Source organism: Theropithecus gelada, chromosome 6, assembly GCF_003255815.1.
Source record: "Theropithecus gelada isolate Dixy chromosome 6, Tgel_1.0, whole genome shotgun sequence".
NCBI lineage: Eukaryota > Metazoa > Chordata > Mammalia > Primates > Cercopithecidae > Theropithecus > Theropithecus gelada.
In genome coordinates this window covers 32009978-32027720 of record NC_037673.1, presented here as the reverse complement: position 1 = coordinate 32027720, position 17743 = coordinate 32009978, and the positions used below count along the sequence as shown (strand labels likewise).

The following is a 17743-nucleotide window of genomic DNA, read 5'->3' as shown; positions in this document are numbered from 1 at the left end:
CCTCGTGATCCACCCGCCTTGACCTCCCAAAGTGCTGGGATTACAGGCGTGAGCCACTGCGCCCAGCCCTTAGAATATTGCTTTTCAACGATCATACTTCTGAGCATCCTGCACATGTGTATTCCTGATGAATGGGAATGTTTCTGAAGTTCCTCCATTAGAGCATGATGCAGGCTTTAATGTGTCTGTTGACACCATTCATTCATTCAGATGGAGTTTCGCTAGTCACCCAGGCTGGAATGCAGTTGACACAATTTCGGCTCACTGCAACCTCCACCTCCCGGGTTCAAGCGATTCTCCTGCCTTAGCCTCCTGAGTAGCTGGGATTATAGGCGCCTGCCACCACGCCCTGCTGATTTTTGTATTTTTAGTAGAGATGGAGTTTCACCCTGTTGGCCAGGCTGGTCTCAAACTCCTGACCTCAGATGATCCACCCTCCTCGGCCTCTCAAAGTACTGAGATTACAGGTGTGAGCCACCGCACCCAGCCTGTGGCCATCTTTCATGATGATTCTTTTTCTCTTTTGTCCTGTTAATGTAATGTACTACATCTATAGATTCTTAATTTCAAACTGTTCACATATTCCTGGAATTAACATCAGTTGTGCATGTTTTCTGTAATGTACTGTAGAATTCTAATAGCTAACATTTAATCAGGATTTTTCAAGTTCATCTTCAATGTCACTTAGATGTCTACAATTTAATTTGACTTGTTGCTTCTAATGTGGCTTTGGTTTGGTAAGGTGATTGCTTTAGTTTTAGTTCTACTAGATCTATATTAATCTCAAGTTTTCGTATTGCTTTTTCGATCTTGTGCTTCTTAGAAGCCACATTTACTTAAGTATATTGAGAATACAAAACAGTTTGTATTTAGAATTTTCTTTTCCCGAGTCATATTCCAAATTATGTATTTACTTTTTTTTTTTTTTTTTTTTTTGAGACGGAGGCTCGCTCTGTTACCAGGCTGGAGTGTAGTGGCGTGATCTCAGCTCACTGCAAGCTCTGCCTTCCGGGTTCAAGTGATTCTCCTGCCTCAGCCTCCTGAGTAGCTGGGACTATAGGCGCGTGCCACCATGCCCAGCTAATTTTTGTATTTATAGTAGAGATGGGGTTTCACTATGTTGGCCAGGATGGTCTTGATTTCTTGACCTCGTGATTTGCCCACCTTGACCTCCCAAAGTGCTGGGATTACAGGCATGAGCCACCGCACCCGGCCTCCAAATTATAGTTTTTATCTGCCTTTTGCATAATTGTGTTTCACTCCCTGTCTTCTCCTCCCTTCTCTTCACCAGTTCTGAATTCATAAGTAGGACCCTTGCTGAATTTGATTGTTTAGTGGGGGTAAGTGAATTTTACTAAGCTTGCCATTTGCCCAAGATTGGTCAGTAGTGGATCCCTTATAGCTCTCTGAGTTTAAGCATTGTTCAAATCGTCTCTTAGGACAAGAGAAGGAAGTTGGGGACTAGCTGATTTTAGTCTTTGAGATACTCAGCTGGTTTGAAGGGATCAGGAGGATGTGTGGAGTGATAGTGGCCATGGCATTTACAGGGTGAGGGTGAGCTGGGGCAGCTAATCTCTTTCTGAATCAGTGATTAACTGCAGGGTCCTATTTGGTGGGGGCTCCCCTCAAATCTGGCCTGCCACTCCTGACCTCAAGTGATCCGCCTGCCTTGGGCTCCCAAAGTGTTGGGATTACAGGAGTGAACCACTGTGCCCAGCCTGGTTTTAGATCTTCTACATGGTATGTAGTTTTCCATTTCATATAATGGGTTTGTGGCTACTTCCATTTTAAAACTACTAGAGTTTCTCTGTTTGTTCATTTCATTGGGTTTCAAGGAAGGGAGTTATGCAAACAAGCCCTCTGTCTCCTAGGAATTAGTGAGGCTATTTCCTCGCCTGTTACTCCTCTGGCCTGCTTAGACTGACCGCCAGGTATCTGGGAAAATGAAAATGATTCCTCTTCTTCAATCTCATCTTCCCAACATTCTGAGGCATGAAGATGACTCCAGTTTCAGCCTGCTTTTTTTTTTTTTTTTTTTGACAGAGTCTCACTCTGCCACCCAGGCTGGAGTGCAGTGGTGCGATCTCGGCTCACTGCAACCTCCACCTACTGGGTTCAAGCAATTCTCCTACCTCAGCCTCCCGAGTAGCTGGGATTACAGGTGTGTGCCACCACGCCCAGCTAATTTTTGTATTTTTGGTAGAGATGGGGTTTCGCCATGTTGGCCAGGCTGGTCTCGCGCTCCTGACCACAGGTGATCCACCCTCCTCGGCTTCCCGAAGTGCTGGTATTACAGGCGTGAGCCACCGCACCCGGCCTTCAGCCTGCTTCTTAAAGGGCTCAACTTCAGTAGTCCCCTTTCTCCAAGTTAAGGATTTTGGTGGTGGTCTTCAGAACTCTCTTTCATGCCACGTATGCTCTCTCAGTCAGAGAATTGTATTCCATTTCATTGTTCCCCTTCTGTTTGGCGTTAAGATTTTTCTTTTGGAAACGGAGTCTCGCTCTGTCGCCCAGGCTGGAGTGCAGTGGCCCATTCTCCTGCCTCAGCCTCCTAAGTAGCTGGGATTGCAGGCACATGCCACCATGCCCGGGTAATTTTTTTGTATTTTTAGTATAGATGGGGTTTCACCATGTTGGCCCGTCTGGTCTCAAAACTCCTGACCTCAAGTGATCTGCCTGCCTTGGCCTCCCAAAGTGCTGGGATTACAGGAGTGAGACACCATGCCCGACCTGGTTTTAGATCTTATACATGGTATGTACTCTTCCATTTCATATAATGGGTTTGTGGCTATTTCCATTTTAAAACTACTAGAGTTTCCCTCTGTATTTGTTCATTTCATTGGGTTTTGAGGAGGGGAGTTATGCAAACAAGCCCTCTGTCTCCTAGGAAAAAGCTCTACCCAAGTAGGGGCAGGGAACCAATCAGAATTTCAGTTTTGGGATGTATATAGAAAATCAGGCAGGCAACAGCTTGTATGTCCAGAGAAACTCTGGTATTGATTGGGGCCAAAATGATGGCAAATGGCTTCCATAGATGTCTAGGTAAAGAACTGGTAAGGACTGGGGATTAGGATGCCGTGACCAGCAGAAACAGACCTGAAGTGGGGAGGGTGCTGGGTGAAGCCGAGTTCCTCCCGTCTGAGGCCAGGTCACGTGCTGGGTCCTGTTCTGAGATTTCTGCAAGAGACCATCTTGCCTTTTTCCTTGGGCTACTGTAAGTTGGTATCTCCATCTAGGGCACCTAAATAAAGTAGATGCTTTTTATTTACCTCTGTGAGGTAGGATCCCAGATCATCCAAGTAGGAGGCAGAAGGTGATTGGGTAGGGTTTTTGAGAAAAAGAACATTATTGTGAAAAGTGACAGAAACAACTGACAAGGAAACAAGTGCTGAGTGGCAGCGAGGGTCCAGTTAAGGCTGGAAACCGTGAATTTACAGCAGCAGCATTCTGTCTAGCTGTGGGATTTTTCTCTAGGAATAGGGTTATAGGAACCAAGATGCTGGCTATTTGGAAGGAAGGGTCCAGGATCGCCTGGTAAGACAGAACAGTGGGGCAAGGGATCTAAGCCTGTGGGCTGGGCAGAGTTTGCCGTGCTACGCTAGGGTTCTAGTCGGAGAAGGGAATGGAAGGGTGGAGTTCTGATAGGGAGAAAACTGTCAAGGGCTTGTTGGAAGTGAAGATGCTGGAGGAAGTGACCAGGAGGCCAGGAGTGTGTGGTAAAAGAGTAGGATGTTCAATTTAAGATGTAGAGGTAGAAAAGTTTTAGATTGTGTCAAGATTGTGAGTGTGGCCTGGAAAAGGGCGGCTAATTTGAGTTCTCTTGCCTTTGTACCGCTGACTCATTGAGGTGACAATAAACATTTCTTATCTTATATTACTCTATAACAGCCAAAATAGAAAAAAAAAAAATCAAGTAGTAAGCAGAGTGTTTATTTTTTTAAAATTACTTAAAAAAGGTTGTTTACAGAGATGTGGATTTATATAACTTGGTGACAACATTTTTAAAATGTACAGGCTATTTCATATTATTGCACTTACTCTTTAATATATAAGGCATTTTACTTTACATAAATAAAGGATAATGTATAATATCATACAAAGTTATGGTGCCAATTAAGTCAACCATCAAACTCAATGAGATGTGTGTGGGAAGATGGAAGTGGAACCCAGCCTACTTTAATCTTCATGGTATATTCTTGCAACTACGATTTACTTGTTATAACACATATTTACCCTCATAGCTTATTGTGAATGACTGACCAGTTAAGGAAAAAAAGAAACAATGACAGTTTTAGTAGGACAATACCATTAGTGTTCACTTCAGGAAGTGTGGGAATTTATTAGGCTAATTAGAAATACTAGTCATGCCTTGAACACTGAAGACAAATAAACAGCTTTCTATCTTAGGGTCAAAGACAGTTTAGCTTTTGCTTCTTCCCTTAAATTTCAACTGTTGGCGAGGGAAACCTTCTGGCAAGATGTAGTAGCAGTGGCTGATGACTTTAGCATAGTGTATGTGGTAAGCCAGAGGTCTACCCTTGTATTCCAGATAGGAGGCTTAAGGACTTGCGGAAGGAGACCGTTGCATTTGCTCCACGTTGCACAAGAAATTCCTGTCTGTTCACGTAGGGCTGTGCGTTTCTTATTATTAGGCACAGCTGTAACAGTGGAGGCAAAAAGCAGTTTTCAGTGTTGACTTGAAACAGTCTTTCATTTAGGCAAGAAAGCAGAAACCACAAAACTGACCCCAGAGACTGAAAAAACAATCAAGCATGCACCTTGCACTGACTTCCTACAGTATCCTACCTGTAACTGTAGTGAAAAGTAGAAGTAAAATCAATAAGACCTTTCTAACTAACTCCTGTACTATATTTTCCTTTGTATTGCCGGTTGATGAGAAATCTGGACTCAAACAAGCCAGCTATTTCTCTCTCACGTGAAGGACCTCTCTAGGCCGACTTCGAAGATGTTTAAGTGGGATTGGTCATTCAGAAAAATGATGTACAAAGCTGATGGCTAAAGCCCCTGCATGAATCTGGGGGTCATAGCCATAGACCCAAGCTGTAGGTTATTTAAAGAAGTATCTCCAACATAAAATCTTAGTGTCATGCACACAGGTATGGCAAATGCAGTCTCCACTCATATTCTGAGGACTCAACGGGTTGGTTTGTGCCACGGAAGACCAGGCTTATAACTACATTTCTGCTCCTTTACCTTGACTCACCCTGTTTCTCCTCCTCTTTATGACCCGATGAGGATTTGGAATTTACCTAAGAAAATAAGGTACAGTATGAGGAGAGAACAGCCAACTGTGTGACGACGAACGGAATATCCAATGGGAGCCGCTACTGGGAAGCAGCTCATGCCGCCAGAGGAGTGGCCAGAGTGAGTTTCCCGAGCAGCGTGAGTCACGACAGTCCTCTGTAGGAAAACATTTGTGGCAAAAGGAGGAAGTTGCAAAGCAGGAAAACGAAAACAGCAAAAACTTAAGTCACTGCAGTTGTCATACTAGGTCAAGAAAAGAGATCCAATACTTACTTAGAATGTTACATTTCTTAAACATGTTGGGAAAGAGGAAAAAAACCAACCAGTCTCCTAAAAGGATTCCATTAAGCTCCTCTATTTGGATTGGAAATATATTGTCTGTAAATCCAAGGACACTTAGAAGGATACTTGATTTCTAAAGATTAGTTTAAATTCATGGTTGGAGTGCATAAAATACAGAAATGGAAACCCAGTGACTGTGATATTTTTGCCTGCTCTTGGTACTGACCAGTGTTGAATTCAAGCACTTATCAAGACAGGTTCAAAAACTAGTTGTAAGGTGCTTTTAGATGTTGACCTTTCTGCTCCCTCTAAGCAGTGAAGCTCATGGCTATTCAATACAGTTTATCAGAAGTGCTATTCTGTAAAACAGCCTTATGGCTTACACTTTTGAGATAGAAAATGATCAATACTTCATGGTGATCAACAACCTATTGAGTTCAACTCTGCATACGTACATTATACATTACACTCACTAAAAAATACTCTATTTTGCTTTTTCATTTTTGGACAATTCCTGAGCTCGGCCTAACAGGTCATAATTCATTTTTTTAAGTCTCATTCTCTTTTCAGGGTAACATATACAGACCTACAGCTCCTCCTTCCACTGAATGTACCTAAAAGCATTCTGTCATTTACTTACAAAATCATATAAAATGATAGTCCTCTCAGGTGTGACATTTGTGTCCCCCTCAGACTTTTAGTTCCCTAATCACCAGGATTGGGTATGTTGGGAGAGCTGGCAAGAAGGAAGCAAAGGTCTAGCTAAGTGTTTCAAATAAAGACGGGTGTGTCACATCTTGTATCCCCATCAGTCAACATAAAGGTAGGGGACAGGCACTGGAATGAAGGAACCCTCCCGGCCTGGGTGATCCAGGTAGAAGGCTTCTGAGTTAATTTCATTGCTGTTGCACATACAGTTAAGTCAGGCTTCATGTGTAAGCACAAGCTTGGAGATTTTTATAGTCCGTGTCTAAACCACAGTCTTGAAGACTGTGGTTTAAAGAAGTCACTCTGGTTTCTTAAAGTTCATGAAGAATTTCTATGCTTTCTAATTAATAACTGCACAGGTCCTTCTGGGACAGACTTCATAATATTCCAGGCATCAAAGTGCATGAGCCCAACCAGAGGTTTCCCATTAATAGCAAGAATTTCATCTCCAGCTTCTATTATTCCAGCTTGTTCAGCTGCACCACCTGCGAGAATAAACACAGAATAATAGCTTGGCAGTTTCACAGTATTCAAAAATCCTAAGTAAACTAAAAACTTTTAAATGATAAAAATATCTAAATAATATATTCTTGAATAGAGAAATATTTCTTAGAATACAAAAACATATATCCATAAAAATAAACAGGTCTACATAAAACAATTCAATTCTAGCCCTTCCCCCCGCCGCCCCCCAAACATAAGCAAGATAAAAATAACAAACTGATAAGGGGAAGATATTTTCTATGTATTTAATCAACAAATGGTTAATATCCAGACTAAAGAACTACAAGTCAACAAGAACAACACAAAATAAAGTTGGGCAAAGGAAATCAACAGCTGAAATCCATACAGCCAGTAAACACAGAAAAGCAGGCTCAACGTTTTTTTTTTTTTTTTCCTTCTTCTTTGAGACAGGGCCTTACTCTGTCACCCAGGCTGGAGTGCAGTGGTACAGTTTTGGCTCACTGCAGCCTCTGCCTCACTGGGCTCAAGCGATCCTCTCACATCAGCCTTCAGAGCAGCTGTGACCACAGGCATACACCACCATGCCCAGCTATTTTTTTTTATTTTTGGTAGAGATGGGGACTTGCCATGTTGCCCAGGCTGTCAGCTTCTAATTGTTAACAGATACTGGCGGATACATGCAAGTTCGGAGAATCAGTGATTATGTGCTCATTAGTGACCATGGGGACTACTTACAGAGTTTAGCATGTTCACATTATAGCTTTGTCTAGCTTTGTATGAGCTCTGGAAAAAATGCAAGTGTAAACCCTCCATTTACGTTCTCACACATAGACTTCTAAAGGTATACCAGCTATGGAGGCATCTTATGGGAAAAAATGGCATTGAAAGAAAAATTCCCAAGTGTGAAAATAAAAATATTCTCAGAAATTTTGATTAGACCTCAAAAGGCTGGGCAGATGTATCGATTTCATCCTAAATTACTGAAGATCGTTATTGAAATAAATATTATGTCATAAAAATACAGCTTGGAATAAATCCACCCAAGGACAAGAACATTTTCTGTGGTTAATGATAGAGGCAGTTACATTAAAAGAGAGACCTCACCAGTATCAGCCCTGTAGTGGGCCCCAGGAGAATGATTTGGTCCCCAGTCCTTGCTTTTCTTGAGATACACTTTTGGAAGGACCAAAGAACCAATTATGTTTGTGTTAGCATAGTACCCAATGTCCTATTCTAGCATATTAAATAAGGCCCTCTGGTTATGTGAAACAAAAGAATTTTGTGTGTTCACTTGGGCCCCAGGACATGGGAGGTTCCAGGCAACCAGAACAGCCTGACGCACACTGAAGGAGCAATCAGACTGGGTTTGGTCTCAAATCTGTGACTTCAGCCAAGTTACAGATTTCTCTAAACTTCAGTTTTCTCATCTGCAAAATGGTGATGATATCTGTCTTGTTATCTTACTAGGTTGTTAGAAGGACTGAACGAGATGAAGTAGTCTTCTAGGACAGGGGTCCTCAACCCTTGGGCTGCAGAGTGGTGGCAGGAGGGCTGCACAGCAGGTGAGCAGTGGGTGAGTGAGTGAAGCTTCCTCTGTATTTACAGCCTCTCACCACCACTCACATTACCACCTGAGCTCTGCCTCCTGAGATCAGCAGCAGCATTAGACTCTCACGTGAGCCCTATTGTGAACTGCGTATGCGAGGGATCTAGGTTGCGTTTTCCTAGGTTGCGTGTTCCTTATGATAATCTAATGCCTGATGATCTGTCAGCGTCTCCCATCACCCCCAGATGGGATGCCTAGTTGCAAGAAAACAAGCTCAGGGCTCCCACAGATTCTACATGATGGTGAGTTGTATAATTATTTCATTATATATTAAAATGTGATAATAGAAATAAAGTACACAATAAATGTAATGCACCTGAATCATCCTGAAACCATCCCCCACCCAAACCTTCACCGTGGAAAAATTGTCTTCCACAAAACCAGTCCCTGGTGCCAAAAAGCTTGGAGACTGCTCCTTTAGAAAGCTTTCAGTGTTGTACAAAGAAGAGGTTTGCCAGCTTTTGGACTTTTTACACAAGAGAGAAATAAATTCTCTCGTTTAAACACTGCTATTTTGGATTTCCTATTACATGAGGCCAAACTGAATCTTAACAGATTTGAGCAGGATATGTCTCTCTCTCCAGTTACATATAAATTTTTTTAAAATGTCTTTTTTCCCAAAAAGGTCTTGCATGGCTTTTAACACATTCTTAGGTTCCTTACACTTATGATGAATTGGTGTCACACAGTGCACAATCTGCATTTGGTTTTTTTTTCATTCAACACTGTTTTTGAGCTGGTCCCAGTTAATATATAGAGATGTAATTTATTTTTTCAACTGCTATTTAGCTTTCCTTTATATGAATATATTTTATCATTCTGCTACAGATAGAAATTTAAATGGTTTCATAGCTTCCATTTTCCTAAGCACTGCTAAAATTTTCCTTAGAGATTAACCAGTAGATACTTGCATGAGAAAAAAAATGAGTGTTTTCCTTTCTCCACATCCTTGCCAACACATCATCGTATGAGATTTTTTATTTTTGGCCAACTTGATAGATTAAAAGAATGATTTATAATATTTCTAATTTTCATCCAATACATTTAAGTTTGAGCATCTTCCTGTGTTTCTTGGCCACCTAGGTTTTAACTTCTGTCAATTTTCTATTGCTTTCTTTACCCAAATTTTCTCTTGTATTTTTCTTACTGAATTATATAGTTCTTCATATATTCTGGAATTTTCTTTTTTTTATGGAGAGAAGGTCTTCCTCTGTCCCCCAGGCTGGAGTGCTGTGGCACAATCATGGCTCACCACAGCCTCGACCTCCCGGGCTCAAATGATTCTCCCACCTGAGCCTCCTGAGTAGCTGGGACTATAGGTGCGTGCTGCCACACCTGGGTAATTTCTGTATTTTCTGTAGAGATGGAGTCTCGTCATGTGGCCCAGACTGCTCTTGAACTCCTGGGGTCAAGTGATCCGCCCACCTTGGTCTCCAAGGTGCTGGGATTACAGGTGTGAGCCACGGTACCCTGCCTATTCTGGATATCAACCCTTTGTTTATTAAATATATTGCAAATATCTTATAATAACTTATTTTTGAATATGCTTATAAATTTTGCCATATAACAAACATTTTATATGTTTCTTTTTTTTTTTAGATGGAGTCTTCTCTGACCCCAGGCTGGAGTGTAGTGGTGTGGTCCTAGCTCACTGCAACCTCTGCCTCCTGGGTTCAAGTGACTCCCCTGCCTCAGCCTCCTGAGTAGCTGGGATTAAAGGCATGCGCCACAACGCCCAGCTAACTTTTATGTTTTTAGTAGAGATGGGGTTTCACCATGTTGGCCAGGCTGGTCTCTTAACTCCTGACTTCAGGTGATCCACCCACCTCGGGCTCCCAGAGTGCTGGCATGAAATCCATGATCCATGAGCCACCGTCCTCGGCCCTGTATGTTTTTAAAATGTGTTTTTCTCTTATGTTTAAGAAATTCTTCTATGATATTTAAAAATAATGGTTATTACTGATACATAGAAAATTCTATTGATCTCTGCATGTTAATTGTGAATTCATTGTTCTTTACAAACTATTTATATTGGCTTGACATTTTCTTAGATTTTTTTCAATCAGAAAGAACATATAGGAAGACAATTTGTCATTACGGGCAAATAATATTTCTAATTTTTGTACTTCTTGGCTTATTTATTGCTGAGTTATTTGGTAAAATGATGAAAGAGGAACATTTTGGGAGCGGCTTAAAATTGTATTAGTGACAGTGTACACTGCAGCTTCATATAGGAGCTTAAAAATAACTATTTTCTAATTTTTTTCATAAACTCCCTGACCTTAAAGAAAGCTTTAGAGATACTGACATTTAGTTCCTTTATTACTCAGGCGGGGTTGCGGTGGCTCATGCCTGTAAATCACAGCACTTTGGGAGGCTGAGGCGGGTGGATTACTTGAGGCCAGGACTTTGAGACCAGCCTGACCAACATGGTGAAACCTGTGTCTACTAAAAATACAAAAAGTTAGCTGGGTGTGGTGGTGCATGTCTGTAATCCCAGCTGCTTAGGAGGCTGAGGCACGAGACTCACTTGAACCTGGGAGGCAGAGATTGCAGTGAGCAGAGATTGTGGCACTGCACTCCAACCTGGGTGACAGAGCGAGACTCTGTTAAAAACAAAAACAAAAAAACTTCCTTATGATTCAAATGCTTGTTCTGTAATAGTCTTACTCAAGAAATCATTCAAATGCTCGTTCTGTAATAGCCTTACTCAAGAAATCAGTATTGCTATATTGTTTTCTAATGCTTGAGCTAAAAGACACAGGAAAACAAAATGAACAGAAAAACTGTACTCATGAAATTACTCTGTAAGTATGAAATACGAGGTAAGAAGATGAATCCTGACCTGAAGTGATTCGCCTGCCATAGCCTCACAAAGTGCTGGGATTATAGGCATGAGCCACCGTGCCCGGCCAGATAATGAAATCTTTAGACTCACTAGTTTCCAGAGGTGGGATCTGCCATATAATATTCAGAAATACTTGAATGGCTTTCCCCAAGAACAAAACCACGGGCTTGCACATGAGAGCATCTAAAGCACTAGTCTGTGGGACTGACACTTCTCTTCTCTATCCATTTCCACAGCAGTTTTCACAGATTTGGGGCCAGATGCTAGAGACAAAGGCTGAGTTGTCCAGGACATCATATTCTTGCTTTGCTGGAGACAGAGCAAAGCTAGAGATAAGAGATGGAGACAGATGACAGGATATCATCTCTCCTGTGGCTTCTTCTAGTGTGGGGTCCCCAAGCCTGGCCTCTCCAGCTGATGTGCTGCTTTAGTTGGTGTCTGCCCTGGTCCTTTGGTTCACAGGCTCACATGCTTTTTTGGGTTGTGTCCCCTTGGATTACAGAGGTGATGTGTCCTGTGACCAAGCATGGAGGCGGCCACTCCTGCTCCCCTCAGGAGTGTCTTAAAATACCTCCACTTTAGCTACCCTATTGAATGACAGGTTAGCTGGGTGCTGTGTTTTCAGGTGATGGACATTTTCCCTCAGTCCTCTGAAGGTGTTGCTGGCTTCAGGCATTCATGCGGCCATGCTGATTGTTGTACACAGAGAGCAAACTAGAATTTTCTCTTGGCTTTTTAGATTTTCTTCTTTATATTCTGAAACTTTATTATATCAAGGTTTCAATTTTATTTTTTTTTGGAGACAGGGTCCTACTCTGTCACCCAGGCTGGAATGCAATGGTGCAATCCTGTTCACTGCAGCCTCCAAGTCGAGGGCTCAAGCGAGCCTTCTTTCTCAGCCTCCCAAGTAGCTGGGATCACAGGTGTGCACCACTCTGCCTGGCTAACAAGGTGTTTTTTTTTTTTTTTTTTTTTTTTTTAAATACATTCAGACTGTTTTGCCCTTGATGAGTTTTTCAGTCTGCATAGTCCTGTCATTTTTTCACTTCTGGAAAATTCTTAGTCATGATTTCTGCAAGTATTTCCTCTCAATTTTTTCCTTTTGGAACTCTTTCTCTCATTACCTTTTTGTAATCATCTCTTTATTTCCCTATACTGCATTTTTTAATGGTTTCTTCTGTTCTACTTTTACAAATTCTATCTTCACATGGATTTAGCCTACTTTTTACTTTTATTCATTAATTTAAAGATATATTTAACTCCATTTTCACTAATGAGGGTATATCTGCATTTAGTTTTTACTTTTAAAGAGGCAGGGTCTTGCTCTGCTGTTCAGGCTGGTATTGAACTCCTGGGGCTCAAGCAGTCCAAGGAGCTGAGACTACAGGCATGCGCTACCACGCCCAGCCTGCATTTTGTCTTTTTTTTTTTTTTTTTTTTATGTATTTGCTTGCTTCTTCTGAATATCCTCTTGGTCTTGTTTCATGGGTAACATTCCTGCCTCTGTCATGAATGGGGTGTCCTGTTTTTCGGGTCTGCTGGCAATGGATGTTGCCCTGTACCCTTCGTCTGAGAGCTTTCTGTTGAGAGGGCTCTTATAGCCGAGTTGCCACATGCTTGCCTGAGCCTGGTTCTCCTCCTGCTGCTGCTCTTTCAACTTGAACAATTAACTTAATGAGTCTGAGGTTTTCTCTTTACCCTGGTACCACAGGTTCACAGGTACCAGAGACCTGACTCTTGATTTATGCGTGTCTTCTGCTTGCTCCAGGGGCTGGGAGCAGGCAGCCTGTCCTGGCTGCCACTCGAGTAAAGCAGACCTGTTGTGACCACAGTTCACTGGCAAAAGAGCAGGTCCCAGGCCTCTGCATCACAAGATGCCTTGCTCCGCCTGCCCACAGGGGTGCTGAGCCCCTGCTCCTGGGTGGGTGCTGAGACCCCAGCCTCCAGTGCACATTTCTTTCTCATCCTCTGCTTCCTCTGGGCCCCAAGGATGCAGCCCTGCTTACCACAGAGGCTTCATTTCCACTTTTGATCCACAGAGGTTTTTTTAAGCGTAACTATAAATTTTTTTAAAGTTTTTTTTCCTATTAACACTACAGGTCAAGAGTTGGGAGAGGCTTTGGGATTACTATGCAATTGTAGAAATAGCTCAAGGTCATTAATTAGATGGTCATTTAAAGAAACAGCAATCTTTAGCTAAGAAGAATTGATCTTGTTACTTGCTGACCTACTTATTGTGTTACATACTGTAACTTTAAATGGGTTTCTGATCTACTTGTAAGTGTAATTACATATCGATATTGTTCATACAATTATACTGTTAGTATTATTAGTACAATTATGAGTTGTTAATATAAGAGTTTGAAAAACTGCCCACGACCAAAAAATGAATTATTCAAGTTGATGAAGAGATGTATATTTACCAAGCATTTCAATAATATCTACTCCCCATCTTTTTTTTTCCCACAAAGGCTGTGCTTGGACTGTATTACTTTCTTGCAGTCTAGCATTTACAAGTCTAGCATTTTAAGTCAATGAGATCTTGGCCACTATTAAGTACTCCTGACTGGCAAGTCTGCTGGTGTTACTTAGTGTGGTGTGTTCACATCAGAGACAGGGGCCCAGAGTGAGGAATGGCTGCAGTATAAGGGTCAGGGACAGAGGCTCTGGGGCCAGACCGCCTGGGCTGGAGCCTGGTTCTGCCACTTACAGCTGTGTGACCCTACGTGCCTCAGTTTCTCCTTTTGTAAAATGGGGATAATGATGACACTCACCCAATAGGGTTGCCTTGTGGATGGCTCGAGTTAATACGTGTCCATACAGAATAAACCTTGTATGTCACAAAGCATTAAAAACAAAAATTTTAGATTTTTAAACAAAAAAAAGTTTAGATTTTTAAAAACAAATCTCATTTCTAAATGGAAGGCATGTTTTTCATTGAGACATCCATGGAAAGATGACAGCTGAGAGACGGCTGACTGAGTTGTCTAGGACATTACCTTTGTACACTCTCTTAATGACCAAGGGCCCATCTCCCGTCACAGATGATTTTCCCCCATCCAGACTCAGTCCCAGCCCAGCCGGGGTCTTCAGCACTTCAACACACAGAGCATCGTGTACAGCCACACTTCTCCCTGCAGCAGCAGCGTGCATCAAGATAAAAACGACAGAGTTGTTCATCATGCCATCTGTCCAAGTCCCCGCGGACGCATCGCCTCCAGCCCCATGGAGTTCTGGCACCCACTTCTGGCACCCTCAAGTCCCATCTACCCTGAGTACTTATAACAGCACTTGAGCCCAGTAGCACTGTTGGCCTCCCGACTCTGGGGCTGCCCTCCTGGGCTATGTTGCTGCTCTACTTGCATCCTTTGTTCTGTGTTTTCTGCAAGCATTGGCGAATGCTTTCATGCCCAAGCAGAAATCCCCAGAAGGCAAAGTGCTCTTGTTAAGCCCCCCCCACACCGGCTGTGCACTTCTCAGTGAGGACTGAAGTCACACTTTGGGACTCCAAATTTGATTTTCTGCCAAGCCTGGCTGCTAATGGCAGCAGAACATCACCCTTTGGTACCAAGACTTGGCAGCACCAAAATGCCCAGCCTCATGTAAGACTGTTGTTAGAATGGACTCCAAAGCCCCCAGGAACCCAGGGAGCTTCCTGCCTCCCCGCTCCTGCCACTCCTGCTCCTGCAAAGGGAAACCCTGCCCCGGCAATGGCTGTCTTCACAGACACATTTGGGGTTGCCTCCACTGGCATCTGGCTCCACTGTGAGGAGATGCGTTTCCATGGTGATGCCGGCTCTGTGCTGGTTTTGGGAAGGTGGGCTGGGTTTGAATCAGGATTGTAAACTTGCCTCCTTGTACTTTCCTCCCTTGCCTATCAGCCAAGGACGTCAGAGTTGACTGCAAAGGCACACTTAGTTGATTGGGAGGCAGAGGAAGGACCACAAGAGATGGACTAAACTGCCTGTTTCGGGCCGGGCGCGGTGGCTCAAGCCTGTAATCCCAGCACTTTGGGAGGCCGAGACGGGCGGATCACGAGGTCAGGAGATCGAGACCATCCTGGCGAACACCGTGAAACCCCGTCTCTACTAAAAAATACAAAAAACTAGCCGGGCGAGGTGGCGGGTGCCTGTAGTCCCAGCTACTCGGGAGGCTGAGGCAGGAGAATGGCGTGAACCCGGGAGGCGGAGCTTGCAGTGAGCTGAGATCCGGCCACTGCACTCCAGCCCGGGCTACAGAGCGAGACTCCGTCTCAAAAAAAAAAAAAAAAAAAAAAAAAAAAATAAACTGCCTGTTTCCTGTGGTCACTAGGTGTGAAGCCAAGCTAGCACTGTCTCCTTCGGACATAAAGGCCAGTCCACAGTCATGGTTTAAAGAAGGCCACTCCACAGGGCCTGAAGGATGCTGTCAGTGTATGGTAAGTAATAACCGCTTAGGACAAGGTAGACCTGGGTTAGGGAGACTAAAGAACAGGCAACTGAGCGAGGCTAAGCCCTCCAGGCGCGCATTTGAGAGCTCGGCAGGCTCTGCTTCAAGGCCAGAGGCCCTGAAGTTGCTGTAGGAATACTGAGTGATTATAAATGACAGAAGGACCATCCAGATATGAGTTCACCAGGCTTAAAAACTGGCAGCTGTGAGGATGAAGTGGTTTCCTTTGACAGTTTACAAGGATCCCACTGAAAATCCACCAAGCGGTCAAGACAGTTCTGGGGCAAAGGCAAGCATGACAAGATCTGATGACCAAGGTGCTTCTCTGCACTGGGGAGGGCCTCAGCCCTCTGGAAGAGGGAAAGTGAAATGACACAGAAGGAAGACCGGGGACATGACCACGGAGGCATCTGGACAAGAAGTGTTTCTCATTTGTTAAATGGAATCGGAGCCATTTTCAGCAAGGACTACAAACAGCTCTGGCCCACAAGAAAGCCAAGTTGTAGAAAGGAATCCAGCTACCCTCATCAGGGAGAGATGTAGAGAAGGAACGAAAGGCCTCTCCCAGAAGGCAATGCCCAACCCATACCCTCTGCTTTGCTCTCTCGACTAAAAAAAGACGTTACCCCTGAATGCCAAGATGAACAGCACTCCAGACGTCTGCAGTACTTAACAGGGCATTAAATAGCCCGCACTGCAGAAACAGACGCTGTACGTGGTTCTGAGGCTCTGAATATGGATGGCACATAGAAAATCTGTTTCTAAACCTCTTCCAGTGAGTTATTCTTGGGTGACTAAGGCTGCAGTTTCTGTTTTCAGACACAAAACACTCTTGCCCCCTCATTTCCTTCTGTTCTTCTAAACCAGGAAAGAATACAACCTTGCTGTTTCCCAAGGATAAATGTTAGTTCTGGAATTTCTCCTTCAATGCTGATTGCCCCATCACAGTAGTTTCCTGTTTTCCCTACCAGCCCTAACAAGAGGGTGTGAATATAAAAGAGATTCCTTCTTAGGACACTTAGGGAAACTGTTACGCAGTTGTTTTAATCTTCCACAGTATAGCCTGAACTACTGGGGGAATTTTTCTAATTTTCTAATTTTTTCTAATTTATTTGTTACATTGCTTTTGTAAGAAGCATCCAAACACACTAGACTTCGCTACATTTAATTTTTCAGATCTAGAAGTTAGCTGTTACTTCCCTCCATGTTCAACCAGAATCTCGTCTTTCTGCAGTAGCTCACACCCTGCTGGTTGTTGAAATGATCATCTTACCAACGGCAGGCTCCAGGGGGATGGTCTTTCTGGACAGCAAACCCTTCCCATTGGCTGTGGGAGGCTCCTGCCGGGCAGAGGGCCTGGGCTGATCCATCCCTTTCTTGATGACCACGAGGGCATCTTTGTGCAGCTGTGCCTGGTGCAGAACCTTCAGGACATTCCCGTGGGCTAAGCCAGCCAATGAGGCGCCGTTGACTGACAGAAGGAAATCCCCTCGGTTCATAGTCCCTTCCTGAGAAGCCGCCCCCTGAGAAAACACCCTGTGGACCTGGGACGAGGAAAAGAAAAGGAACAAAACCCAGATCCACTTATGATTTCCAGTAAAAGGGAGAAAGTAACTAACTGCATATCTGTAGTAAAGTAACCTTTATTTTTTGAGAGGGAGTCTTGCTCTGTCGCCCAGGCTGGAGTACAGTAGTGCAATCCCGGCCTCCCAGGTTCAAGTGATTCTCCTGCCTCAGCCTCCTGAGTAGCTGGGATTACAGGCACACACCACTATGCCCGGTTAATTTTTGTACTGTTAGTAGAGATGGGGTTTCACCATGTTGGCCAGGGTGGTCTCGAACTCCTGACCTCAGGTGATCCACCCGCCTCGACCTCCCAAAGTGCTGGGATTACAGGCATGAGCCACTGTGCTGGGTGTTGTAGTAAAGGAACTTTCTAAGGACAATTTTTCTAAATCATATAGTCACTCGCTTTATAAAGAAACATTCAGTGCGGGGGATGGATCACAAATGTCAATGCCAGTGTCTCCACACATTTTTTGTTTTTAACTCAACTTCTTGTTAGTGTCTGACATGGGCCTGGCATCCAGGAGGCAATGGGAATACGAAGATGAACGAGGCCTGGGCTCGTGCGGTGAAGG

At 43.6% G+C, this 17743-nt stretch overlaps 1 protein-coding gene across 1 annotated transcript in view; it reads right to left on the bottom strand.

Moving 5' to 3' along the window:
- Positions 1-3909: 3909 nt before the first annotated feature.
- The window catches only part of PDZD2 (PDZ domain containing 2), a 326600-nt gene continuing 312766 nt past the window's right edge, over positions 3910-17743 (bottom strand). Inside the window, exons 23-25 of the mRNA XM_025388677.1 lie at positions 16876-17146; positions 14174-14308; positions 3910-6740 (exon numbers count right to left, since the gene is read on the bottom strand). Of these exons, the coding sequence (XP_025244462.1) occupies positions 6574-6740; positions 14174-14308; positions 16876-17146 (573 nt within the window). The 3' untranslated portion in view covers positions 3910-6573. The remainder of the gene's footprint in view (positions 6741-14173; positions 14309-16875; positions 17147-17743) is intronic.